Source organism: Penicillium samsonianum (genome assembly GCF_028829775.1).
Source record: "Penicillium samsonianum strain IBT 33392 chromosome Unknown utg000007l_segment0_segment0, whole genome shotgun sequence".
Taxonomy (NCBI): domain Eukaryota; kingdom Fungi; phylum Ascomycota; class Eurotiomycetes; order Eurotiales; family Aspergillaceae; genus Penicillium; species Penicillium samsonianum.
Genome location: NW_026643265.1, coordinates 4,815,240 through 4,841,252, shown reverse-complemented (window position 1 = coordinate 4,841,252; position 26,013 = coordinate 4,815,240). Strand labels below are relative to the sequence as shown.

The 26,013-nt window shown below is 49.1% G+C and overlaps 12 protein-coding genes across 12 annotated transcripts; 6 read left to right on the top strand and 6 right to left on the bottom strand.

Moving 5' to 3' along the window:
• Window positions 1–129: 129 nt before the first annotated feature.
• On the bottom strand, window positions 130–438 carry N7471_012721 (uncharacterized protein; the record flags this gene model as incomplete). The annotated part of the gene is made up of 1 exon (XM_057285440.1): window positions 130–438. The coding sequence occupies one exon, from the start codon at window positions 436–438 to the stop codon at window positions 130–132; it is 309 nt and encodes a 102-aa protein (XP_057131706.1).
• A 500-nt stretch (window positions 439–938) lies between these two features.
• N7471_012720 (uncharacterized protein) lies at window positions 939–1,800 on the bottom strand (the record flags this gene model as incomplete). The annotated part of the gene is made up of 2 exons (XM_057285439.1): window positions 939–1,513; window positions 1,596–1,800. The coding sequence occupies 2 exons, from the start codon at window positions 1,798–1,800 to the stop codon at window positions 939–941; spliced, it is 780 nt and encodes a 259-aa protein (XP_057131705.1).
• A 389-nt stretch (window positions 1,801–2,189) lies between these two features.
• On the bottom strand, window positions 2,190–3,501 carry N7471_012719 (Cytochrome P450; the record flags this gene model as incomplete). The annotated part of the gene is made up of 5 exons (XM_057285438.1): window positions 2,190–2,352; window positions 2,412–3,042; window positions 3,098–3,227; window positions 3,282–3,425; window positions 3,475–3,501. 5 exons carry the CDS (start codon window positions 3,499–3,501, stop codon window positions 2,190–2,192), a joined length of 1,095 nt encoding a protein of 364 aa, XP_057131704.1.
• Window positions 3,502–6,963: 3,462 nt separating this feature from the next.
• N7471_012718 (uncharacterized protein) lies at window positions 6,964–8,131 on the top strand (the record flags this gene model as incomplete). The annotated part of the gene is made up of 4 exons (XM_057285437.1): window positions 6,964–7,046; window positions 7,106–7,538; window positions 7,598–7,795; window positions 7,847–8,131. The coding sequence occupies 4 exons, from the start codon at window positions 6,964–6,966 to the stop codon at window positions 8,129–8,131; spliced, it is 999 nt and encodes a 332-aa protein (XP_057131703.1).
• A 1,033-nt stretch (window positions 8,132–9,164) lies between these two features.
• Window positions 9,165–9,627, top strand: N7471_012717 (SEC61-beta family protein; the record flags this gene model as incomplete). Its single annotated transcript, XM_057285436.1, has 2 exons — window positions 9,165–9,513; window positions 9,593–9,627. 2 exons carry the CDS (start codon window positions 9,165–9,167, stop codon window positions 9,625–9,627), a joined length of 384 nt encoding a protein of 127 aa, XP_057131702.1.
• Window positions 9,628–13,072: 3,445 nt separating this feature from the next.
• Window positions 13,073–15,315, top strand: N7471_012716 (sodium:solute symporter family protein; the record flags this gene model as incomplete). Its single annotated transcript, XM_057285435.1, has 4 exons — window positions 13,073–13,194; window positions 13,255–13,427; window positions 13,492–14,662; window positions 14,721–15,315. 4 exons carry the CDS (start codon window positions 13,073–13,075, stop codon window positions 15,313–15,315), a joined length of 2,061 nt encoding a protein of 686 aa, XP_057131701.1.
• Window positions 15,316–15,488: 173 nt separating this feature from the next.
• On the bottom strand, window positions 15,489–16,938 carry N7471_012715 (rhodopsin family protein; the record flags this gene model as incomplete). Its single annotated transcript, XM_057285434.1, has 7 exons — window positions 15,489–15,873; window positions 15,947–15,987; window positions 16,038–16,169; window positions 16,230–16,263; window positions 16,329–16,382; window positions 16,525–16,740; window positions 16,920–16,938. 7 exons carry the CDS (start codon window positions 16,936–16,938, stop codon window positions 15,695–15,697), a joined length of 675 nt encoding a protein of 224 aa, XP_057131700.1. The 3' UTR covers window positions 15,489–15,694.
• Window positions 16,939–17,040: 102 nt separating this feature from the next.
• Window positions 17,041–17,651, bottom strand: N7471_012714 (dynein light chain DYN2; the record flags this gene model as incomplete). The annotated part of the gene is made up of 7 exons (XM_057285433.1): window positions 17,041–17,105; window positions 17,164–17,233; window positions 17,284–17,310; window positions 17,362–17,396; window positions 17,448–17,481; window positions 17,537–17,559; window positions 17,612–17,651. 7 exons carry the CDS (start codon window positions 17,649–17,651, stop codon window positions 17,041–17,043), a joined length of 294 nt encoding a protein of 97 aa, XP_057131699.1.
• Window positions 17,652–17,880: 229 nt separating this feature from the next.
• Window positions 17,881–20,794, top strand: mrd1 (RNA-binding ribosome biosynthesis protein MRD1; the record flags this gene model as incomplete). Its single annotated transcript, XM_057285432.1, has 4 exons — window positions 17,881–18,108; window positions 18,207–18,995; window positions 19,254–19,526; window positions 19,580–20,794. The coding sequence occupies 4 exons, from the start codon at window positions 17,881–17,883 to the stop codon at window positions 20,792–20,794; spliced, it is 2,505 nt and encodes an 834-aa protein (XP_057131698.1).
• Window positions 20,795–21,115: 321 nt separating this feature from the next.
• N7471_012712 (uncharacterized protein) lies at window positions 21,116–21,805 on the bottom strand (the record flags this gene model as incomplete). The annotated part of the gene is made up of 2 exons (XM_057285431.1): window positions 21,116–21,580; window positions 21,692–21,805. 2 exons carry the CDS (start codon window positions 21,803–21,805, stop codon window positions 21,116–21,118), a joined length of 579 nt encoding a protein of 192 aa, XP_057131697.1.
• A 34-nt stretch (window positions 21,806–21,839) lies between these two features.
• abaA (transcription factor AbaA) lies at window positions 21,840–24,336 on the top strand (the record flags this gene model as incomplete). The annotated part of the gene is made up of 4 exons (XM_057285430.1): window positions 21,840–22,275; window positions 22,331–22,507; window positions 22,566–23,578; window positions 23,635–24,336. The coding sequence occupies 4 exons, from the start codon at window positions 21,840–21,842 to the stop codon at window positions 24,334–24,336; spliced, it is 2,328 nt and encodes a 775-aa protein (XP_057131696.1).
• A 513-nt stretch (window positions 24,337–24,849) lies between these two features.
• Window positions 24,850–25,919, top strand: N7471_012710 (uncharacterized protein; the record flags this gene model as incomplete). Its single annotated transcript, XM_057285429.1, has 3 exons — window positions 24,850–24,994; window positions 25,050–25,837; window positions 25,893–25,919. 3 exons carry the CDS (start codon window positions 24,850–24,852, stop codon window positions 25,917–25,919), a joined length of 960 nt encoding a protein of 319 aa, XP_057131695.1.
• Window positions 25,920–26,013: the final 94 nt, after the last annotated feature.

The window sequence follows — 26,013 nt, the reverse complement described above, 5'->3', positions numbered from 1 at the left end:
AAACGAGGGGAGGAAACAAGAACTGACCGGAGAAAAAAAGAGGAAGCGCCATCCCCACCAGAATGATCGGAATCGAATGATACCATCCGCCTTCCGAAGAAGACAGAGCAAGGTATGCTGCGTATTGCACTAAAGTGTCATCACACACAATCTTCGCACCGACTCTCCCAAGGGGTTCGGGGCAAGCCCCATCCGCCCGATGTTTCTGATGTCAAGTGCAAGTGTGGCTAAGAAGTGATCTAGGATCACTTCTAGGATCACACCAGGCCCTCGCGGGCAGGACCGGCGCCGACGCGCGAGAACGAACGACGGCGCGGGTTGTGGTTTGAAGATTCCTCCGAATTTCTCATTTGCAAGGGGTATCGCGGCTCTGGGCGGAACCCAGAGCTGCGAGGACGGGCTGTGAGGCTCGCCGTGTGTAGCAAAGAAACGCAGCATTGGTGGGGATGGCGCTTGAGGAAGGAAAATTGGGCGTGGAGATCGGTTGGACGGTTTTATATTGCTGTCACGTGTGATGAGTCATCTGTGCGCTTGGCCCGTTTGGGAAGGTATAGGGCAGACGGTTTTGAGTTGGGTTAGTTGTGCTACGAATTTGCATGTGCTGCTTATTTTTATGTCAAATTGAATGCAAGGATTTCTTTTTGCATTGCCTAAGCTGCTTCTCGGCAATTCGTAGCTAATTCTAGTGTACACTTTCAGGTTAGGCCTCGAACGCTCTGCTCGGCGCCTGGTGCATACCTTGCATATCCAGATGTAGTTACAAGGCCGGATGTTGAGAGCAGTCTGGTGCTTTTCATCAAATCCGTTGTCAAATAGCGAGATGGTGAAACCCATTGAAGATGAAAGGTCCAATGATAATCATCCGATATCACGAGAACTGTGCTTGAATACATGTATGCAAATGCCGGTTGTAATAGATAAAAAAAGCCCTGGTGCTACTAAATTTCCTCAAAAGCTCGAACGATATACGTCTTTCCTTGAACTTGTACCTTCTCCCCCGGTATTCTCCAAGCTCCCACTCCCTCCCCATCAAACCCAACCGCCATCGATGGCAAAGAACCTGCAGCTTCGCCAACCAAATACTTCTCCTTCCACCCCGATTCCCATTCTTCCCTTCTGGCACTAACATCAGCACCAGACTTCTTAACAACCAGGTCACCAGATGGAGTCTTCTGTCGCGTGTGAATCTGCGTCTGGCGCAGTGCCAAATACGTTCCCCAGATGCGACCGATAAAAGTCTTCGTAACAGTCACCTCGCCTTCTCCACTGTCGAGATCTCCATCATCGGACTCTAGAATCCACGAAAGACCTTTTTCAGGCCCCTCGGGGCCCTCTCTAAATGGCAACTCCCGCCACACCTCCTCATACTCCTTGTCGGGTGCACCAGGGAGATCATGACGAGGCATAGATCCCATCTCGAGATCATCTCCGTTCGGCAGGGGGACAAAGGTCCCACAATCAATAGTCTCAAATGCATTGTGAGAGTCAAGCTCATGAGAGAAGGTCACACGCACTATTGAGTTGGTTAGGGGACGTTCGTATTTGTTTCGCTGAATGCAATGCAGCATTTCCAAGTTAAGATATAGGTGACTTACAAGGCTCCTGGCTCTCCACAATCCTCTCTCCAGCAATGGCCCAGTCTATTTTGCCTGTGGCCGTTTCGATCCGCAGATCAACGTACCAGTCCTTCACGGACATCACGATTGTATCGGTTGTTTCCTCGGCGGGCGTTGTGAGCCATCGGAACGAGATTCGCTTGGAGAAGCGACATCTGGATTGGTCGGGTTTGATAATGGCCATATTGTTGGATTTTGGTGCAGTATGATTTCGGTGGATGGTGGTTGGATTGCTAGGGGAGCGAGTGTTTGTGTGTGAATAGACTAGGTGGTAGCCGGTTCTCCTCAAGCTAGGGAAATCGATTAGATGAGCTGTACTGAACTACCCGTAGGTATGTGAGAGAACCGAATTGGGAATGTTGAAGAGAAGGGTTGTCCTATCAAAGCAGTTGGCAGAGCCACCTGGTTATCTTCCCCTCACTCCCCGCATCGGCTTGAGATCCCCCTATTCTCCTCTCGGACATTATCGTTGCAAATAATTATCATTGGTTATTATATTGGGAATTATTGTCAAAGTCCGATGGATTATCACATTTCATTCTGAATTTATAGCAAATTTTCGAAACAGCCATATCACTCTATAGCCGTAAAGACCAGCTTACAGCTCTGCCCCTTGGGCCTCGAAGAGATGATTTGATCATCCAGCTTCATTGAAGCAGTCATATCTGAAGCCACCATCGTCCGATAACGAGAATACACCTCCCGAAGCAGCATTTTCATCTCAACAAGCGCAAGACTACACAGTATCACCAATCAGCACCCGTAAACCACAGAACGAAGGATGAAACCACTCACTTTTTCCCCGTACACCCCCTTCCACCCGTAGCAAATGAAAAGAAAAGCCGATTCCGCTCAGCAGTCCCCTCCTCAACAAGCCACCGATCCGGATTGAACCGATCAGGCTCAGGGAAGACACTCTCATTCATCCGATGCACCGAATAAGGCTGGCAGCTAACAATAGTATGCTCCGGAACAAGGAACCCATCGATCTCCCTTCCACCAGCAGGTACATAGCGAGGCAGTGACATCGGAATCGGCGGCGCACACCGCAGCGCCTCTTTAATGACAGCGTCGAGATACACATAACTATCCAAGGGTGTATTAGCCGGCGCAGCGGTGAGCTCTTCGTAAAGTCTGTGCTGGAAACAGAGGTTCTGGGGCTGTGAGAGCTCCCACATTAAGAAACACAGACCATCGCCTGTTGTGTCGATGCCGGCGGCCATGTGGTCTTTGCATTCTGCAGCGGCTTGCATTAGTTCCAGGTTTGATTCTTTGCGTTTGAGCTTTTCCATTAGGGAGTGGCCGTCGAGCTCGAGTCGGGCGGCCATGTCTACCACGTATTGGTTTGCTTTTGGGGCGCTGCGGGCGTGGAGGAATTTTGGGAAATAGGGCGCTAATGAAGGGAGGTAGTACTCCAGGAGGTTTTCTGTTTGCCCTTTTTAGTATTTATCATTGGAACATGGAAAGCGGGCAGTGCGAACTTTGGAGACTTTGGTGGTAGGTCAGTTCGTGCATGATTTCAAAGTCTTCGGTTACGTTCAGAGATCTGAGGCCGCCGGGGCTGAACATGAAATGAGTAACGCAGTCCAGGGCATAGCAGTGAAGCAAGGACTGGGAAGGTTAGCGTTTCTCATATTGGATGCTGTAATGTTTTAGACAACTCACGTAAACATCCACACTCTTTTGTCCAGCCTCGGCACACTTAGATACAAACGTCATGGCCCGTTCGTGTATAACAGCCATGGGTTTTTCTTTCATGATATTGGTCATGGCGTATCTGTCGGCAAAGATGCGTTTCCTTTTGCTGTGCTGGTGGATATTAGCATTCAAATATTTTATTTCTATTAGGAGTAAGTACCTCGTCTTTCAATAAGGTAGAAAACATCGTCCTAAAATCTGTATTAGTAGCTGCAAGCTATTTTTCTGGTGCAACGGCTTACTTGATCTTGAACTGCCTGAACAGATCATAGTACTCGGTCTTGTCATACCCACTTCCCCCGAAGCATAGATCTCTTTAATCGCATCCAGGCTGGTGAACGATACTTCATTGGGGCCCAGTCGGACGACAGGACCATAGATCTTATGCAAACGGTGGATTGATTCTCGTCGATTTGCAGTAAACTCCTGGTATTTAATCCACAAACTTGTAAATCGAGTATACCACGGACCTGGAATCGTAGACAAGGGCGAAATGAATCCGCGGATGACAGTATACCCGCAAAGGAAGATAGCTCCAACCCACAGAGACAGCATATTGTTGTCGTATTAGCGAGTTCCTGAACGATGAAAGGTTGCGCTTAAAGAACGGCGAACATGCAATTCTACGCTTATTTATACCATAGATCTGATTGAAGGATCTCTCCAATTTCCATTAGATAATAGACACAAACTTGGAGATTTCGATAGTCTATGCTCAAACGGTTAGGATTTGCCGATATCATCGCTATCGGAGTGCGGGGGAAGGAGAACAGGCGACTGGGTTTGGATTGCGATAACCTTTTAGACTTTAAACCAAAAAGGGAAATCTGAGGAGATGACAGGGTCCCTAGGAAAAAAAATTTGTTCCTAATGGATGTCAGTTTACTCGCTACTCAGCACTGTCTCGATCCCGCTTGGCGTTCATCTCTAATATGCATGGCACAGGGAAGATAGAGATTATTTCTACAACAGACCGGGTAAGTAGGGAAGTTGAACGCAAGAAATAAGATAGTTAGGGCATCACCGATCACTTTAGATGTTGGATGTCTGTAACTCATCCAAAGATTCATCCACTGCACAACTTGCCATGTACGTTGTCAAACAACCTCTCGGACACAAATTCCACGGCCGCAGCCGAAGCCAAGATCAAGCCACGAAAAAATTCAAATGTATTTTCCATTGGTCGTTAAAAGCTGCATGGATGATGATAATATAGTAATCAATCGACGGTGTGTTCGGTTACAATACTAGCCTAACAGTGTGGTTAAGGGAGAAGCTATAGCTAGGGTTGACTTTTCTAGACGTTGTTGGTACGTATTATGCTTAGGCATATAAGCTAGTTGTGAGCTGGTTTTTCTATGGTAAATGGCTTCCTAAATCTGGTTTATAGATAGTGACGATCTTCGTAGCTATCCCGAGACACATTGCAAACGGGCTGCTGCCCTAGAAAGACAAGGTCAGTTTGGCGAGTTGGATATGCTCCATCATGATCATAGAATTCTTAGCACACAAGACCTCAATAGTAGAAAATCAAGACCCGGCATTCATCAGTTTCATTGTCGGGCTTGTCTTTGCCGAGATACCCTGCTCCAGCGGCCTTTCTGTTGATCGGATCCGACGCCGGATGCCGATCAAATGTCTCACTTCCAAAGGCTCTTTGTGATTGGGCTGACTAGTTTCTCTTCTAGATACTACCGGTACCCTACCCAGGTCGGAAACACTCATGTCCATGGATGTTGTCGGGCAATTCTGGAGTTGGTATTGGAGATGATCATGTTTTAGACTATGGTTATCGACGCGGGTCGGTATGGATGTTTCGATTGGGCTGGTGATTTGTCGGCGTCGATTAACACATAATTTATCGGACTTTACACAGGTTCTCTGGTCTGAAATTGAGTATTTTGAACAATGATGGAACCTTTGGCTGGCTGTAACAGGATGAAAGTGGACCTTTTTGGCGTAAGGTATCATTTGCACATTAGGGCCGATCCCGGCGGATGCGGTGCTTCAAAGATCCGGGTCTTAGATGCGAAAGCACTTGGGTTTGGCATTTTAGGCTGAGAGTAAAGATGAGGTGATGAATAGACCAAAATAGGGCCTTGGAGATGAAAATAAGACCAAACGGGGATGATGTAATTATATTTCAGTACCGAGGTACAGCTGTAAACACACCTGCATGAACCAAGGATGACTTGGTCAGGGGCCATGGCTCGGACAACCTTTAAACCGTCCACGGGTCTCAGCCACTCTAGTCTGTCTCAGCCACATTGGTACGGTCGCATTCCAGCTCCGCATATATTATTACAACATGTTTCACAGCCTGGGGATGGACTCAATGTGGCTTGGACTAATTAACAGGTGTCGCAAGTTAAGTTGCCCTGGGATCAGATTGGCATTAATTTACCTCCAGCCCTGGAGGGCTAACCCACTACTAACACGATTAAGTAAGCTAAATGGACCACCTCCAGGGCTAGGCACCTGCGCAGGGTGGGCACCACCAGTGGGCAGCCCCGGCGGGCGCCCGCCCGAGTGTCGTGGACAGCCCAAGGCGTTGAATCAGTTCAACAACAAAAGGGTTCTCTCTTCATCAATTAGACGAACCAGAAGATTATATACTCCGTACGTAAGACACACAAAAGCAACTTGAATGTTGGAAAAGAAGAAAATAACAGAGAGGTCTGGACTCGACTAAAGTTTGGTACCTGTCGCAGGTCGATGGATCCACTCCACTGCCGATTCAGGGCGATTCAGGAGAAAAAGGCGTTGAAATATAGAAATAGTGTGGCTTCGGGTCGCTGGAGAAACTACTTTCCAGGGACTCTGTGCGTCTAGAATCTTTGTAGTAAGCAGTCCCAACTTGTCTAGTACTGTTATGGGGTATGTTTTCCGTATGTGTACTCCGCCGTACATCGTAGGAGCCTGCATACTGCGTAATATGTGTGACCCGCCCCATGGTATGTGGACAACTCTGGTTGAACCCCAGATGTGCCCCTACTTTCTCTCCCGTCTCGAATCCTCTGGCCTTTTTTTCCCTCCTCAACTTTTCTTTTCTGTCACTCGTTCCTTATTCACTCCCTCTTTTTTTTTCCAAGGGGTTGCATTGACAGGACTGTACGGTCGCTGCCATAACACATTCCCTCTACCTCCCCCACCTGACTGTTCGGAACACCGCGGGATAAAAAAAAACAACAACAACCTACGGAATAAACGAGAAATCATCGTCTATCTTTAATTCGACTCAACCGGTTCGAGCAGTTTGCCTGACAGTCGCATGCCCCTGTTGAGGCTTCCCTGCGTCTAATCACGTCTCCTGACGAATCCCGGCTTAGGCCAACTAAATTGCCAAGCCACAGAAGCACACGAGCCTCCGGGTGTTTCAATCTGCCCTTTCTTTCCGTGTCGGGCCTATTTCCCACCGGTCTTATAAAGCGAAAAGCCACCGTCAGGTGGTCACACCGTCACCGTGTCTTTCCCTCACCATTCCGTTGACTTGAGCTCCACCACGGAGCCTCTCGGCAAGATTCCTTCACACGGGTCGCGCGCCTCTCTCTTGGGGGGGGCTTTCGATCCCGCCTTTCGACGAGGTGCAGGAGGGTTCCGCGCACGAGAGGGATACTCTAACGTCACTCCTGCGACCCATACCCCCAGGATGTATCTCCCAAATACACATTGGACGTGGTCCTTCGCGATCGTCACACTCGTCCAAACAGTCGTAACACTCAGCCTTGAAAGGTATGAAACTCCGCCAAAGCGATCGTCGGAAATCAACATTAACATCCCTGTTTTTCTAGTTACATCTTCGCGAATTTCCAAATGCAAGAACTCCCAAACAACAGTCCCGCTTCGAAAACTATCCCTACTTTCCTCGCCCTCTACGGTTTCGGTTTCCTCTACGAACTTGTGCTGGTATATGATGCTCTGCGCATGAAGAATACGATTCAGGTCATCGGACTGTGTATCTGCAATGTTGGCCTCCTGATTTACGGCGCTGTTCAAGTGAAACAAATTCGAGAGGCGGTCTCCACCTTAGCCTTGATGCACATGATCAGTCCGGTTGTCTGGGCTCAATCCGAGCCGTTCCTGATCATCATTCCATGCATTGTGGCATTGGGGACATTATTGATGACTTTTGTCGCCTATAAGCTCTATGACGAGTTTGCATGGACAATCTATAAGCATATCAGTGCTGATCTGCAAATGAAGCGTCGCTATCTTACCTACCAGGTTTGTGTTTCGTTCGACCTCCCCATCATCAGCAACACAACTAACCGGTCGCGAATCAGATTTATATCGCTCTCTTGAAATTCGATTTCTTCTTCTTCCTGGGCTTCACTGTCCAGTTCCTTGTCTTGGTCTCCTCGACCGCCATGGACACTGAATTTGCGCTTACCGTGGCTGCCATCCCTGTGACCATTATCATTCTGGTCTGTGGCGCCTGGTTTGTGCGACGAGAAACCATGGTTGGCATGATCATCATCATTGTAAGTCAACAACGCCAGCAATGTCGATTTAGCTTCTAACTATTTTACCAGCTCCTCTTATTCGCCGCGATGGGATACTTCTGCTTCAAGCTGTTCCGAATGTGGTCCCCGCTGACTTACTTCAAATACCTACCCGCCCGACCATCGATGACCTTCTTCGCCATCATCACGATCGTTTTGATTGTGATCACCATCATCAACGCCTGCCTGTGCGTCCACAACTTCAACCGCGGTTTGAAGCCCCACATCAACAAAAAGAAGAACAAGGAAGCAGAAAAGACAACCGAGCTCTCTTCGAACCTTACCCAAGTACCATCACGGATGATGATCGACTGATCACCCGGTTGCGACATGTTTCTATATGTAATTTCCCGGGGCGTTGAATTTTGGAGCGTCGTGTCTTTCTTTTAATCTGTGAACTTCGTGTCTGTGTGGACACCTTGAAATTTAGCCTGATCTTTGTGCATTTTGCTTTCTTGCTTCTGGGCTTTCGGCTCAGTGTGATACCTCCGTCGAATCTGCTCTGCCCACCATCTCCCATTCTTTCTGGCTCCGAGCTGTCAAAAAATTCCTGTGACTCTACTTTCTTTGGTTTCCTTTACATGTTTATATCCATACCCCATACCCCCCCTGCACGAGTGCACCGACGGCGTTATCTGGATGATTTGATTCCCGGAGGTGTTCTCCATGTCTTACGACAGCTATCAATGCTTTTTCCGATGAATTTGAGCTAGTCTTTCTTATTAATTCAATGGACTAGACACGTGGATAGTATTTAAGTAGCTGCTATATTAATCGAATTGATTCCATCTGTGTCATACTTCGTAGAGTAGTAGTGGTGGTATTGAAAAATGAGCCTTGCTATTCACTGCCATGTCTGCATGTCAAAAATCGTAACATATTCATAGACTTATACTGAGGCCAAATTGTTCACTCGCTAACGAAGGTCTCGTAGATGATGTGCTATTGCAGCAATGTGCGCCGAGTCGTTCTGATTGGTGGATCTTTTTGTATTGTAAATACCAGTAATTATCAACAAAATCGCCCCCAACTGCCGGGGTTGACAGATCAAATACGGTATTACCCAAGAAACCGCGATCGTGGCCTCAACTCCGCAAACCTCCTTTCAGACCCTCTCAAGCTCCTCCTTCCCTTTCTTCTTGAACTGCAATTCCATCTTTCTTTTAATACATTTTTTCCCCTTTACACTCTCCCACATTCAATTAATCACAATGGTAAGTCCATCTACACCAGACCCGAACCCCATCAACCACCATCCGACGATCAAGCCAGCTTACCCCCATCCACCACCAACGCAATAACCCATTGCGAACCCTCCAGTCAATCCCTCAATCTCACAACTAACACAATGCACCACCAGGCCTCCCCCCGCCCAGCATCTCCCCTGGCCTCAGGCGCCGAGTCCGGCCCTGACTCAAAGTCCGGTGCCGCCGCAGCCACCGGCACCTCCGTCGGCCGTCCCTCCTCTCCCTCGACCCCCGGCGGTCCTCGTGCTGCCATGCGCCGCCGTGCCACCGCCGACCACAAGGAGACCCTTCGCAATGCCCGTCCCAGCTCCACCCGCTCCGCCGGCGCCGGTGGCTCGTCCGGAACCATGCTCAAGCTGTACACCGACGAGAGCCCCGGTCTGCGCGTCGACCCCGTTGTTGTCCTGGTCCTGAGTCTGGGATTCATTTTCTCGGTTGTTGGTCTGCACGGTAAGAACTCATTACTGGAGACGAGATAGATGTTTGGAGTTGTGGTTGGATTGGTTGCTAATTGCTTTATTCTCTCTAGTCATCGCCAAGATCACCCGCAAGTTCTCTGCTTAAGCCCTTGATCAGCTTCAATTGCGCAGTTGATATCCCGTTAGATTGTTGTGTACTATCTGTCTAAACAGGGCGTTGACTGCGCTCCCCGACCTCGAATCTTCCTCTCCTTCTACCGCCTCACTTACCCACTCCTATACCCCGTGACCCTTGGGCCATTTCTCGTTGGTGGCGCTGGAACCAAATCAACCCTTCTGAAACAACTGGCGTGATTCCGTTTCCGTTTCCGTTTTCATTTTGATGTGTGTGGTGTTTTCATTTGCGTTGCAAAAGAGTTACTCATCGACCTATCTGCTGTATAGGTCATTCTAGATAGAACTAGCCTATTCGTGTATCCGTCTTGACTTGTCTGTGTTCTGTCCATTGGCTCGTTTCCTGGCGATATCATGCGCTGGAATGTGCTGTGGCTGTGGCAGTTTGGACTGAAACATGGTGGTGTTTGTTATATCCGGACGTTTGTCTGTACAATATAAAGACTTGATTGAATATGTTTCTGGCATTGAATTTGCTTTTCTAGTAACTTCTTAGCCTACCAAGCATCTGGTCGGTTCTACCCAACCTACATGCTTGGATTTCGAGTGATTCTGAGTACATGGAATGGCGAATAGGCTCTCTTTTCCGTCCAATGCGGGAGATAATGCACCTAGCACAACCTCTCTGTTCCCTAGTACTCCGCATACGGCTCGAACATACACTCAGCCGAAGTCTCTATGTTGTCTCCGTGAGAGAAAGCCCGAGCTACCAATCCATTGCCGTTGAACCGCTAAATACTCTGTGCCTGGGGTTATATCCATATATGTATTCTCTTGGGACTAGGTAGTAGCACCAAAGGCAGGAGGGAGAGAGTTCTGTTGGAAAGGAAGCAAGCCTCCTGGCTAATTTGGCTGCCACCTGGGCAGTGATCAAGCTTTCCGATGTCTTTGGTACAGCTTCTGACTTCTAATAATGCCAAAGATTGTCTGTTGTGCTATTTTATTCTGCGATTCTCCTCGTACATCTTTATCTTTCCTCAAACTCGTGATGTCAGCAGATTTGTATAAAGCTTTCATAGACAGGTTCTGAAACCGGTGTTGCTGACTGCAACCCTGCCTTCATGATCTCTGCAGCATACGCTTTCTAGTTGAGAAAAATGCCATGCTTTCCCCAAGATAGACTGCTTCCAAGGAATCTTTTTGGCTTCCTGAAATCCTTGCAATTGAAAGGAATTGTCTTTTTGAATCATTCAATGTCTTTATCATTAGCTGCAGCATCGAGATGTCGTCGTGAAGTCGTTTATCACTTGTTACTCTTGGGAACCATGTGTAAGCCTCCAGGGCTAGCTGCCCACTAAAACGACGGAAGGCAGTGGCACCAAGGAGCTTCGTAAGGGGCTTAGTCGAGCCATCAGCAACTTGGTGTTGAGTTGCAGCTTACTTCACAACAGCAACTTCCTCCCCACAATCGGATTCATTTTCAGTGGAGCCATATCAGATTCGGGTTCTAAACGGTGGAATCGACCATTTCCATCTCCAGGTTCTATATCCGCTAGTATGACAAGTCTGCTAGCTGGGTCATTTGGATGGGCATTTTTTGTGTATCGTAGTGGGCGTCCCAGAAAATGAATATCCCACAATAACTTGACCATTCAAGGAAAGTGACGTGATTTGAAGCAAGAAAGTCGTGGCTAAGAATGATGGTGAATGGAGATATAACACTCTATAGCAAAGGGTATAAATAAAGTTGAGGGAAGAAGACAGGGATGAGCTTAGATTCTGAGGAACATTGGGTTTTTATAGGGATAGTTAACAAAGAAATGCAAACGGAGGTGTGAGAGATCAGGCACTCATCTATGGAGTCCAACAACCCACAAAACCGTGGTCAATGCACAACTACCCCTTACGTTAACCTTTTTCATGATAAATCATACCCTTTCCTCCCACTATGTACGGAGTAGGGCTCAACCGTCTGGAATACAAAAGCGAGTTGTAGACTCTAGTGGGGATATGGTTGCAGCAAATGTAGCTGTCGAGTGGAAGACCTGCGAAGGGAGAGCCAAGCCCATGCCTCCCGGACTATTTAGGTTTGTTTGAGAATCAATAACAAACATATCTTTTAGGGGCTAATGCATATCGAGTGGGTACCTTGGGTCATCTCGAATTAAGCTACAATATACTCCGGAGTGGAGCTGGAATATGGTCACCACTTTCTTCATATATGTGTAGTGGTTTTTTGTCGATGTCATAGGTTGGATATAACTTGTACTATGGAGGATATAAATATATATATAGCTCTATTCTAGTCCTTCTTCTTATACTTATAATTCATCGGATACAAATGGTATTCCTCGTGGGTAGCTTCACACCCTACATATATATACCAGGCGCTCAAGGACGTGGAACGGAAACACAAATCCTCCAAAAAGAGACAGATATGTATATTTTTCAGTTCTTACAGTTTAACAATTATTATAAAAAGCGTGCATTTAATAAATTTATAGCTTGGTGTCACAATCTACGAGGATAAGCAGCCTACAGACCTCCCAAGGTCGGGAGGGTGATGGATGTGATAACGGGCTTGATTCACGGACGCTTTGGTCAAGGCAAAACATAAGTGGAACTGTCCGATTAATCTAGGTAATATACGGAGTATTGTTCAATAGAATTTGAAGTGAACGTGGGGAGATAGTGGATCTCAAAATAATATACGGAGTAATGCGAATGAGTAACCTTCACTCTGCCAAGAATATCTTGATCAGCCCTAGAGATTCGTTGGAACCGGGACACTCCGATATTCCCACCTACATCGGCAAATCCATTGACAACGTTAATCTCACTGGTAAATTTCAAACGTCTAGTGTCCAGCGCGAGTTTGCCGACTCGTAAAGTCTTATCTTACACCTCCTCCAGCCAATCACAATCACCCACCCACAGCACCCTAAAGAGTAACTGATAACAGCCAGCACCAACCAATGACTGACAATGCGTATACCCTCGGTTGAAACCTTTTCTCTTGCTTCACATCAGAGTGACTTTTTGAAATCTCCGCGTTGTGCTCCATTGGGATGTTGGTTCTCTAATTCTAGTGGCGTACCTAGACGGTCCACACCCCTGCCTTGCGCGCCATGGCATTACGAGAGTATGTCGCCCTTATCTGGCAATCAAAATGGAGAATCCCTATCTAAGCTCAGATCAAGGATCATCATGCTGTGCCCCAGGTGCTGCGAATTCGGAGCTGGGGTCCGTACCATGCATCTGATACTGTACCTCCGGCCCTATATGAGGTTGCTATCTTCCGCGTCTGATATCCCATATGCCAAGTCAATATTGGAAAGCTAAATATTACTTTCTATATCAATTGGAGAATTAGTCCCTGATTCCCAATTTGAGGCACATTGCCAACATCTTTTACATTTATCCCTCTGTTGCCGGTTATAAACCCTTTTGAGTCCCTGGTTACTCAAGTCTACGACATGTCGTCCGACGGGGTTATCTTCACGGCACCTTTGTCGCAGAGCTTTGGATATGGAATCATCCTGGGACTAGGCTTTGCCTTTGCCCTGCTGATGATCTTTATTACCTGGGCTTTGAAACGGTGAGTCTCTATACCTCAATCGATATCAGTCACATAAGCTGACAAAATACTTCCATACAGCTATCAGAATGAAGTCCAAACGTCCGAGATGTTCTCAACAGCAGGCCGGTCTGTCAAATCAGGACTGGTTGCCGCCGCCGTTGTCAGTAGTTGGACATGGGCTGCAACACTTCTCCAGTCATCTGCAGTCGCATACAAATACGGCGTCTCGGGTCCATTTTTCTATGCATCAGGTTAGTTCTGGCTATATAAGAACTATCCGAAAAGCTCTATATCTGACATGATGTGTATCAATAGGTGCCACTGTCCAGATTCTCCTATTCGCAACACTAGCTATCGAGCTGAAACGCCGTGCGCCGAACGCGCACACTTTCTTGGAAGTCATCCGCGCTCGCTATGGAACACTTGTGCACATTGTGTTTATAGTCTTCTGCTTGATGACCAACATTCTGGTTACTGCGATGCTGCTCACCGGCGGATCGGCCGTGATGACATCCTTGACTGGAGTGCCCACTGCGGCAGCTTGCTTCCTGCTCCCGATTGGCGTGGTACTATACACTCTCTTCGGTGGTATCAAGGCTACTTTTATCACGGATTACCTGCATACCGTGGTAATCCTGGTCGTCATCTTCCTCTTCGCCTTCTCCGCCTATGCCACAAACGCCGAGCTAGGATCTCCATCAAAGGTGTATGACGCGCTAGTTGCAGCCTCCCAGCGTCACCCTGTTGAGGGTAACGCAGAAGGCAGCTATCTAACTATGCGCTCTAAGGAGGGTGGCATCTTCTGGATCATCAACCTAGTTGGAAACTTCGGCACAGTCTTCTTAGACAACGGCTACTACAACAAGGCCATCGCCGCCAGCCCCGTCCATGCATTCCCGGGATACGTGATTGGCGGCATCTGCTGGTTCGCAATTCCCTGGCTGTGCGCAAGCACAATGGGCCTCTCTGCGCTGGCACTAGAGGGCTCGCAACGCATGAGCTCCGACGACGTCACTGCCGGACTAGTACTCCCCTTCGCAGCTGTCAAGCTGCTCGGCTATAGCGGCGCCGTCGCCACAACACTGATGATCTTTATGGCTGTGACATCCGCGTTCTCGGCGCAGCTGATCGCCGTTTCTTCGATCTTCACCTACGATATCTACGCCGCCTATATCAACCCAAGCGCCAAGGGCAAGAGACTTGTCTGGATTTCGCACATGTCTTGCATCGTCTACTCGATCATCATGGCGGGCTTTGCGACGGGTCTCTACTACGCCGGCATCGGCATGGGATATCTTTACCTGCTGATGGGCGTGATCATCTCTTCCGCCGTCTTCCCAGGCGCCATGACCCTCCTCTGGAAGGGCCAGAACCGTATCGCAGCAGCCTTATCCCCTCCCCTCGGTTTGGCAGTCTCTCTTATTGCCTGGCTAGTGACCGCAAAGAAGCAATACGGAATCCTAACCGTCGACAGCACTGGCTCCAAGTAAGCACTCCGCTCCCAACATCCATACTACAAACCGAAACCTAACAAATCGCTCCAGTTACCCCATGCTCGCTGGCAACGTCGCCGCCCTTCTCAGCCCAGTCGTCTTCGTCCCACTCTTCACCTACATCTTCGGCCCACAAAACTATGACTACGAATCCATGCGCGCAATCCGCAAAGTCGACGACACAGAAGTCGCCGCCGCCGCCCACATTGACCTCGAACTCGTTCCCGGCGAGATGGGTCCCACAGAAGATGAGAGCGAAGAAGAAACACGCCAGCTCAACCGCTCGGCACTCTACGCGCGCACGCTGACAGTCTTTATGGCATTTGCATTCCTTATTCTCTGGCCGATCCCGATGTACGGGTCGTCGTATGTGTTCAGCAAGAAATTCTTCACGGGGTGGGTTGTTGTTGGAATTATTTGGTTGTTCGTTACCCTGTTTGGTGTTGTGGTGTTCCCGTTGTATGAGGGACGGGCGAGTATTGTTCGTGTTGTGCGGATGATGTCGCTTGATCTTGTGGGGAAGAAGCCTAAGGTTTATCGTGGGACGAAGGCTGGGGCTGATGATGTGGCTACGCCTTCTGGGGTTGCGACACCGACGGAGACGCTTGGGGAAAAGGATAAGCAGGCCTTGGAGAGGGAGGTTTGAGGTTCTTGTTGGTGATACCTTTACGGGTGCTTTATTCGCGCCTTGGTTTTGGTTTAATATCTTGTTTACGGCTACTTATACCCCTACTTGCTAGTTTATTTGAAATTGAAATTCATCCGCTTTATTATTATGTGTTCCGATCATGGTAGATAGTCTGTGGTAGCAAGCTAGCATTCTGTAACAACCATGTATATTCATTGTGAGGAACAAAACATGCTATGCTAACCAAATGAAAATTTCGAGATTTGAAGCAAAGAAAAACAAAATACAAAGTTACCCAACGCCAAAGGGCAAATTCGCGATATTAAGCTGCAACATGCGTCTCCTGTTAAACCCTCTTTCTGCCTCACACCCCGGCAACAATTGCTGCGTCTTCATGCTAGTGGTATCCGAACATCTTTGAAAACTCATTTGTATCCAAGTCCACCCTGTGCTTGAGGCGGCTGCTGCAGAGGAGGTTGTTGCTGCCAGCCTCCTGGGGCCTGCCCGGGAGGGGGCTGGATGCCATATTGCATACCTGCCGGAGGCCGTGTATCGGGCGTGATGTCAGGCCGGTCACTGATGCAATTATTAGTATATCGGTATATCCCACCAGACTGATAGGATTTGATTATTTCTGGGTAGAGCCTACCGTAGGTCTTGGGTGTAACGGCATGTGTAACATTGGACCTCCTATATAGTACGTTAACAACAGAGTCAAGACGTGATTAATTAAAGTGTACTTACCTTGTACTTGTGAATAGCAAGGGGAATCAATGGCTGTAGCGAAGTAAAAGTTAGATATCTTGAGCTCTTTCTCAAGACGATGTTCAGGCGAGCATGAACTTACAATGAAGCAGATGGTGAAAAAAGGCCTTCAAGAAGTATTAGTCAAGTTCAAAATTCTGGTCAGGTACTCCGGGGCAGAAACATACCATCGGGTGATGCAGTGACCATTCCAATGTTGGCCTAAATGCGGAGAATCAATAAACCATCCACAACAGGGTCAATAGACCACTGACGTCAGAACTTACAGTTGTAACAGTATGCGCGAACGTGCTCATAGCCCTCGAGCTGAGAGGAGAACTCTGTATTTATTGTTAGTTTGTTCAATCCGATTGGGTATATCCGCAGCGTCGACAACACGGATGGATACCCGTCACTCGACATAACTTCAGGGACGGGGTCCACTCTGGTTTCTGGATCGTGGATCAAAACAAGACGACATACCATGCGTTCCAAACGTGATACAAAAAGCCATGGTAGTTGAGAGATGTGGAAAGGTTGGTACACAACTACTAAAGAGAATCAACAGAGAGCTGAGAGCTATTTGCGGAATTGAAAGTCGATCAAAGACGAAGGCAGCGGCATTGGGGGTGTGGCGCTGTGGCTTGGCAATCAGCACGTGATGCCATGTATAGTGGCGTGTGATTGGCCAAGCGCCCCCTGTATAAAAAAGCACATGTGATCATCGATTCCAGCAGGGACCCGTAGACTGTCATCGATTATACATGTACCCTTAGTGAACTGTATGGAGCTTTTACCGAGACCCTAAACTGGCAATGCTTTTTTGGTTGTTTTACGTATTTTGGGCAGATGCGCTTAATTCACTAATGGCTGTTCACCATAGGATAACAGCCCCATAGACAAAATATTAGAAGACAAAAGAGTCGCTTGAAAACGCATTTCTCCGGACATCACCTCCCCATCAGTGTAGCACGTCGAGCCTAGACATATCAATCGCATTTACTGGGTCTTGAAGAGCAGAATTGCGCAGTGTCCGAGGTAGAAGTAGATGAAGTGCTTGGTCTCTGTTGAGCACAATATTAGTGTCTGGTCAGGAAGACAAGGGTTCCAGTATCCACAAACCATGGGTAACAAAGCTTCCAAAGTTACGACCAACCACGCAGTGCCAGGTAGCGCCCTTGCGGGAGTCGAACTGATGTATGGAGTTAGAAATGCGATCGGGGCGGGGTAGAAGTGGCGTACCTCTTTCTTGATGTACTGGGCAATATCCTATAAATAGTTAGTATCATATTCGTATCAGTAGTTGAGGAATGCGCATACCTTTTCAACTCTGAACTTCTCCGTGGCCTCAATGGCTGAGGGGTAGGTTAGCCTTGTTTATCCAGGGCGCTCTCGATGTTTCATACCAAGGGCAATGGCCTCCTGCTGCATATCCTCGGTCTAGAAAATGTGTCAGAATCAATTGACTATCGTTGTTTGGTATGAGTGTCCTTACCATATCCACAGACTTAATCTGCGCTGCACGGAGCATTTAGCACTTAATCACTGGACTCACGAAGGACAAACTTACCCTCCATAGGCTCCTTCTTCTCGGCTGGGGGGAGCGCCATTGTTAGTAATTGCTGTATCAAAAAAATTCGAAGGGGGGTTTCGGTGATGCGATAGAAAAGAGACTCGGTAGCGCATCCTCGAGATAACGTGAAGCAGCCAAGGTAACTTTATTGCCGGTAGACAAGCTACACCGCCTGCCCACCAGACCGCCCGCGGCACTATGAAAGAAGAAAAAAAAGTTTTTCCCAAAGAAACTTCGAGTCTTCACACTCACCACAAAATCCCAAAATGGAGAGCACAAGAGTGTTCGTGGGTGGTCTTCCACCAACATGCTCCAATGATCAGCTTAAGAAACATTTTGCAACTCGCTTCCAAGTCACCGATGCTCATGTCCTACCTAAACGTAGGATGGGGTTCGTCGGCTTCAAAAGTCATGAAGCAGCCCAGCAAGCTGTGAAGCACTTCAACAAGACATACATGAAGATGTCAAAGATCGCTGTAGACATCGCTCGTCCGGTATGTCAATTCCCAGCTCTTTTGCTTCAGCCACTCCCCTCTCGCCTGTGCACGCTGACCAATTAAGGTGGTCTTGAGACTGACCCGTATTATTGCAGATTGATTCAAATGACGCTGAAGATGCTCACCCCACACGAAGACGTGATACCACGAATGATAATGATGCATCGTTGGATAACAACCTCAAGCGCAAGAGGGAGGGCGAGAACAAATCACAGGACCCTAAGCTACAAGAGTACCTTTCTCTTATGGGATCATCATCAAAAACTCGGACATGGGCCAATGATGATGAGATGATCAAGCCGTCTGCGGACACTGTTCCTGTTATTAACCAACCTGCGCAGGAAGAAGAGGATATTCAGGAGTTGCCTTCACACCCGAAAAAGGCGAAGACAGAAAAACCTTCCACGGTAGCAGAGCCTGAGCAGCCTGAGCCCATGGTGATTGACAAGAGTCAGGAAGAGAAGGCTCAAGAAACACCAGAACAGGACAACTCTGTGGAGCCTGAAGTGGAAACTGGACCTGTGTCTGATGCAGATTGGCTACGGTCAAAGACGAGTCGTCTGTTGGGCCTTCTAGATGAGGAAGAGCAAGATGAGTTTGATCAACACAAGGTCGCCGCACCGACTACTGCGCCGACCAAAGCCGTTTCACCACCTTCCTCTGGTGATGAGTCGCCGCAGCGCGACGAGGAATCGCGCACTGCGGCCATTGAGAAAATTGCGCCCAACACGACTGACGTTGACAGCATCACCGAGGCAACGCCGGAAGATCCGAATATTGATCTTATTCGGAACTCCGCGCGTTTGTTCCTCAGAAATCTTGCATACGACACAACAGAATCGGATCTCCAACCGATTTTTGAACGCTTCGGAAAGATTGAAGAGGTTAGTACTTTCTTCCTTTTTGCTTTTTCAACCTTGCCCCACTTTCCCCACCCACCGGCAAGCTGGCTTTCAGCCTGCTTGCCACGAGTGCTCGTATGATGATTTTCCCGATAGGGACATCCGATGCAAATTGCAAATGATGTTACAAGGACAAGATATTTTAGTAGATGCTTCTTGACTATCTGAAAGAGCCAACTCAACCCATTTTTGCACATTCACACATTATATTCAATGACCTTGAGTACTAATTGGATATAGATTCATATTGCTTTTGACACCCGCTCCACAACCAGCAAAGGCTTTGCTTATGTGCAATACTCCCATGCCGATGCCGCCATTGATGCTTATCAGACCCTTGATGGAAAGCATTTCCAGGGTCGTCTGCTCCATATCTTACCTGCTTCGGCGAAGAAGACATACAAGATTGACGAGTACGAATTGTCAAAGCTTCCTCTCAAAAAGCAAAGGGAGATCAAGCGGAAACAAAACGCATCTGGGTCCTCGTTCAGCTGGAACTCCCTATACATGAACGTGAGTTTGCCTTTTACAATGAATGAAAACATGGAGACTAATTTTTGTTACAGGCCGATGCTGTGATGTCATCAGTAGCCGGAAGGCTCGGAGTCTCCAAATCTGAACTGCTTGATCCCACCTCTTCAGAAGCCGCCGTTAAGCAAGCACATGCTGAAACGCATGTGATTCAAGAAACGAAAGCCTACTTTGCCTCAAATGGGGTAAATATTGATGCTTTCAAGGAGCGTGAACGTGGGAATACGGCTATTTTGGTCAAGAACTTCTCATATGGTGTCACATCGGCGGAGCTCAGGACTCTGTTCGACCCGTATGGCAAGATCATCCGACTCTTGATGCCACCGAGTGGTACTATTGCTATCGTGCAGTTTGCGCAACCTGACGAAGCCCAAAAGGCTTTCAAGGGCATGGCATACCGCAAGATGGGTGATTCCATCTTGTTCCTGGAGAAGGCGCCGAAGAATTTGTTCGATGGTTCAGCAGCTCCACCCACACTTGCTCCAGAGACTCGGGGCAAGGATCAAGGATTCTCAACTGCAGACACATTTGCCGCAGATGAGCCTGATGACAGCGTAGCAACCACAACTCTCTTCGTAAAGAACCTCAACTTCTCAACCACCAATGAGAAGTTCTTGGAAGTGTTCCGATCTCTGGATGGCTTTATCACCGGTCGCATCAAGACCAAACCCGATCCCAAGCGACCAGGACAGACCCTCAGCATGGGATTCGCCTTTGCGGATTTCAAAACTAAGGGTCAAGCCCAGGCTGCTCTTTCAGCTATGAACGGCTACAAGTTGGATCAACACGAGCTTCTCATTCGCGCATCCCACAAGGGCAAGGATGCCGCCGAGGAGCGGAGACGCGAAGATACCGCGAAGAAGGTTGCGGCGCGGAGAACCAAGATCATCATCAAGAACTTGCCGTTCCAGGCCACGAAGAAGGACATCCGATCGCTCTTTGGGGCCTACGGACAACTTCGGTCTGTGCGGGTTCCTCAGAAGTTCGATCACACTGCTCGTGGTTTCGGTTTTGCAGACTTTGTAAGCGCTCGCGAAGCGGAAAATGCCATGGACGCGTTGAAAAACACTCATCTCCTGGGGAGACGATTGGTTTTGGAGTTTGTGAACGAGGAGGCCGTCGATCCCGAGGAGGAGCTCGCGCGCCTAGAGAAGAAGGTAGGAGAGCAGATGGACCGTGTCAAACTCCAACAGCTTACTTCTGGCGCCGGGCGCAAGAAATTCACTGTAGGAGGGCAGGAGGAAGAGTGAAGCCCTCGTCCCTTCTCCCTTTGACAAGGACACGGCCATGGATTGGCTCGTTAACATCCCTTGCAGGGAAAAGGTGGATTAATGTACCGTGTACGATTACTTGCATACTACCATAGCTACAATATGGCAATAAAAAGATACCCCGAATACTTTTGAACACGTTCTTTGCGGCTGTCAATTACCCTGCAGTCCCGTCCTCGTGCGTCTCGTGCCCTCTTGATCCAGGCGTAACTGTAACCCTACTTTACCTTACAGTGCAACACCTTTCTTTTTTACCCCACAACTTCAACTAATTTGCTTTGGATTGCAGGGTCATTCTACCTAGTTTAGTTTATTCTTTTGATGGTACGCAGGACTATCATCAACAGAGATCAGCCAAGCCTGCATTCCGGTGGTATGTCTGGCGGTGATGGAGCATTCCACGTCCCGTGCGAGAAGACGATGTCGTTGGACCATCAACATTCCTGCGGCGCGATAATTACCACTGATTATTGTGGTTTTTTGTTGATGCTGGTCCGAGCGATGGATTTTGAAGGTCACTTCGTGCTGAACAAAATCTCCGACCCACTCATCACTGGTTCGTGTTGCTGAGCATCCCTTGCATCCTGAACAACTTCCTTCATATCGAGCCCTGTCTTGACTCCTGATTTGCTGCGGCAAGGTCGGCTTACCGTCGTCCTTTGGTCCTCTGCTCTCCACACGGCCTGGATGTGCGCAGGCCAGGACCGGGACCTGCCCAGGAGTATGGACAAGGCGTTCGAGGGACGTAGGCCAGGCAAAGCAGACCTGGCGGAAAATGTTGCTACTGGGGCTACAGAACCCCTCTCCAAAGGGGAGTTATGGTTCCCTATAAACTCCATCTTGCTCGCTCTCACATTCTCTTTCCCAGGTACTTACATTCTCTTGACATCTTGCGTTCTTGGTTCGTTGTTTGTGACTGAGCTGCGTTCTTTGCCAGGCAGTAAGCATTTGACGGTGCCTCTCAGTCCCCTCCTTATCGGAATCTGTCATTCTTTTCGAGAAGCCCGTCCTTGGTTCCCTCCCCATGGCTACTGACTGGCAACCCGAGTGCCTTGTCACTCAGAACCAGCCGTCACTGGATCCTGTTGGAGCTCATTCTGATCGAGCTCTTCAGAATACCACTGGGAATGTCCAGTCTTATTCGGATCAGTTAACTCATGCTGATATCTCTGCTCGTGAGGATCAGCTACATCAACTTGGCTTCAAGTATCCTCATGCTCCTCATCCTGCTCAACCCTTGTCGGCGTCCGGGTTGCATCAACAGCATGTAGCGGCTAAACTCCATCAACGGAAGCTTCGCAGACTTCACTCGATTGGACCCAACTCTCAGTCTCGCCGGGCACGGAGCAGTTACCTCAAGTCCCAGAAGTACTTGGAATACCGTGCTCGCCCTCGTCGTGACACTGGGAAGGACGGAGAGCCTGTGTGGTCTGATGAGTTGGAGGACGCTTTCCAGCAAGGTAAGTTTATACCACTATAGCGATGCATTGGGCAGAAGCTAACAACTGATTCCAGCCCTCGAAGCAAACCCTCCCATGGGTCGGAGAAAGTGGTCCGAACGGGGCAAGTCGTATGGCCGTAACGAGCTGATTGCCGAGTACATCTTCAAATTGACCGGCAAGCGGAGGACTCGCAAGCAGGTGTCAAGCCATCTGCAGGTCCTCGACTCTTTCCTGAAGGGTGATCCCGATTGTGAGTTATCAAATATGAAGGATTTCTACACCTTGTTTTTACTAATACAGTATGTCAGGGGAGCGACTTGTCCGTGAGGCATCACCAGAACGATCATCGAGTGTGCATGGCTCAGCACCAGCTCCCAAATGGAGAACTGGAGTGGAGCACCCTTCGGCCTCCAGCCACTACGGCAGCCACACACACCCGTCATACCATGACCATATGAGATCCATGCAACCATATGCTGGAGATCTCCCGCCGCCACACTATACCCTTGGCTCCAATATGCAGGAGGCTGCTGCTAGCACCATTCATGGCTTCAGCTTCGACATGTGGGTCAGCGCTCCTCAGCAGGCCAATCGCATCGACAAGGCATTGCATGCATACACTCGTCTGCAGGGTGATCTGCACCACCCAGTTGCACCTCCCATGCCTCTCGAGCATGTGAACGGGTGGCGGTCCTCTTTCCCTCAACTGGCTTCCATGGTGGATGACATGCACAATCCCCTGGATTGCGATATTATCTTGTTAGAAGTGAATCTTGAGCTAATGACCGACTTCCCTCCTGCGGGATCACGCCTTGGAATCCAGCTCGACCTTGACTTCGGTCACCCTAGTGCTGGTGATGTGTTGGGAGTCAGCCAGATGGACAACTGGACTTGCAGCACGCATATCTATGAAGATAGCCAGAAGCTCCTAGAGACTTACCACGACCTACCCAAAACCCAGTCCACCAAGGTCAAGCCTCTTTTTGAATCATCCTGGTGGGCTAAGCTGTTCACTCAGTTGACTCAAGAGAAGCGCATGGCCGAGGACTCAGGAAACCCTCAGGCCGCTCGCGACGCTGACGACCATACCCGTCACTTCTTCCGCTCCTTGTCTGCAGTACAGGAGCTCCGTGCCACGCCCAGCTCTCGCCGGCTTTCCAACCAATACCAAGGCCATCACGGCGATGAGAGCAAGCGCATGGCTATTCTGGCCTGGAAGTTCCGACAAACCCGGCCCGGCGAAGTTGGCACAACTACTTGGAGACGACTAATTCCGGCGCCGGACCGGACTACAACCAACAGCCCGCGCCCAGCCTCCGGGGTCGATCTTCCCCCTCCTCTCTGGATTCCATCCTGCTCAACAAACCATCCCACCAGGGTGTATACCAGGCCCCTCAGCCCCATGACCTCATCCACCACCCGAGCCAATCCCACTCGCAATGGCCTATGTACCAATCACCCCACGACAACGTGGCTAATCTATTTAATCCTTCCGGCCACCTCGACTTCATGACATCCATCAGCAAAGCCGAAGACGGACTCAATGACAAAACCGCCGTCACCTCCGGGCTGGACTCTTTCTCCACCAGCCTTGCACCCGATAGCATCCCATCCACAAGCCTCCACGGCTCCAGCGGAGCACCAGTCATGCTGAACGTGCACGACCTGCCGCTCTCCCACCCAGGGATGGGCTACACAATGGGCCACGAAGCATCGCACTACGTGCCATCTCAGCAGCACAGCGTAAACATGCACGACAGCAACAGCGTGCTACACGGATTCTTCGGCTCTAACACTCAGCCACTTGATGATCTCAGTCACGGCCAGGGCTCATGGGGTGCGCACTCCACTTCCATTCCCGGAGACGTCGGCGCCGGAAGCTACCACCTCCCTTACCAGGCGGAGCACCATGGACCTGTGTCGCGCGAGTCGCAGCAACAACACCATTTCGACGGCCTCTTGCCGTCGGAGGACCTAATGGATAAGATCGTCGGGCGCATGTCCAATGGTCCCAGCATGCATGGGGCTGGCCCCGATGCCAGCGCGGGCTATGATAATGCCACGGTGGATGCGGTATAATGTCACCTTTTACAAAAACTTAAGTAATGATAATCATTCTGGGAGTGGTCTTTTGTATTTTTCTGTGATTTTCTGTGATTTTCTTTACTTTTTTTTTTTGGTGATACTTGGGGATATCAGGGAATGTCTTAAGGTGGCGTTTGGAGAAAAAAATACTTTGCTATTCACTTGGAATAATGGGAATACACCAATCACTCACTTCTATTTGGCTATTATATTACATTCTATTATATTCTCCGATGCAATAATATTTCCTTTAATATTTCCTTTTTCCCGGCTAAAATTTCCCAATTAACCACTTTAGCCGCAAGACAGTGGGGCAATTCTGGGGATTTCCAGCAATGGAGGCCAAAGGGCCAAAGGGAGAGACCAATTGAGGTATATTGGGCCGATTTAGCCTGGACCTTTACATTTTGTGATATTTTAAATAACAGGCGGGGTCGTTTATATACCCCTCTACTTCCCCAATCCCTTGTTTTATTTTATTCTCTTTAGATTTCTTTAACATTCACAATGGTTGCCCCTACTGTCAAGCTTAGCAGCGGCTACGAGATGCCCCTCGTGGGTTTCGGCCTCTGGAAGGTCAACAATGACACTTGTGCCGACCAGATCTACAACGCCATTAAGGCTGGCTACCGTCTCTTCGATGGTGCCTGCGGTACTTCACCCTCCCCAAATCAAGCTCCAATTGACACTAACACCATTGATTGCAGACTACGGCAACGAAGTCGAAGCCGGCCAGGGTGTCGCCCGTGCCATTAAGGACGGACTCGTCAAGCGCGAGGAGCTCTTCATCGTCTCCAAGCTCTGGAACAGCTTCCACGAGGCCGACAAGGTCGAGCCCATTGCCCGCAAGCAGCTCGCCGATTGGGGCGTCGACTACTTCGATCTGTACATCGTGCACTTCCCCATTGCCCTGAAGTACCTCGACCCCTCAGTGCGCTACCCTCCCAGCTGGACCACTGCCGAGGGCAAGATCGAGTTCGCCAACGCACCCATCCACGAGACCTGGGGCGCAATGGAGACCCTCGTTGACAAGAAGCTGGCTCGCAGCATCGGTGTCAGCAACTTCAGCGCCCAGCTGCTGATGGATCTGCTCCGCTACGCCCGCGTCCGCCCCGCCACCCTCCAGATCGAGCACCACCCCTACCTCACCCAGACCCGTCTTGTTGACTACGCCCAGAAGGAGGGCATCGCTGTTACTGCTTACTCTTCTTTCGGCCCTCTCAGCTTCATTGAGCTTGACCTTAAGCACGCTAAGGATACTCCGCTGCTTTTCGAGCATGCTACTATCACTGCCATTGCTGAGAAGCACGGCCGTACCCCTGCCCAGGTCCTGCTGCGCTGGTCTACTCAGCGCAACGTCGCTGTTATTCCTAAGAGCAATGACCCTACTCGTCTGGCTCAGAACTTGACCGTCACTGACTTCGACCTTGAGACCAGTGAGCTTGAGGCTATCAGCGGTCTGGACAAGGGTCTTCGTTTCAACGACCCCGTTGCTGTAAGTTTGGTTTCTGCGGAGTATTGACTATTAATACTGACTGTTTTTGCTTTAGTACGGCCTTGGAATCCCCATCTTCTAAGCGTGTCCAGACTCAAAAGCCCGGGAGACGGAAGAAATCCCGTGTCCGCCGCGTCTGGTGGGGGAAACTCTCCGCGATATTATGACGATTTTTA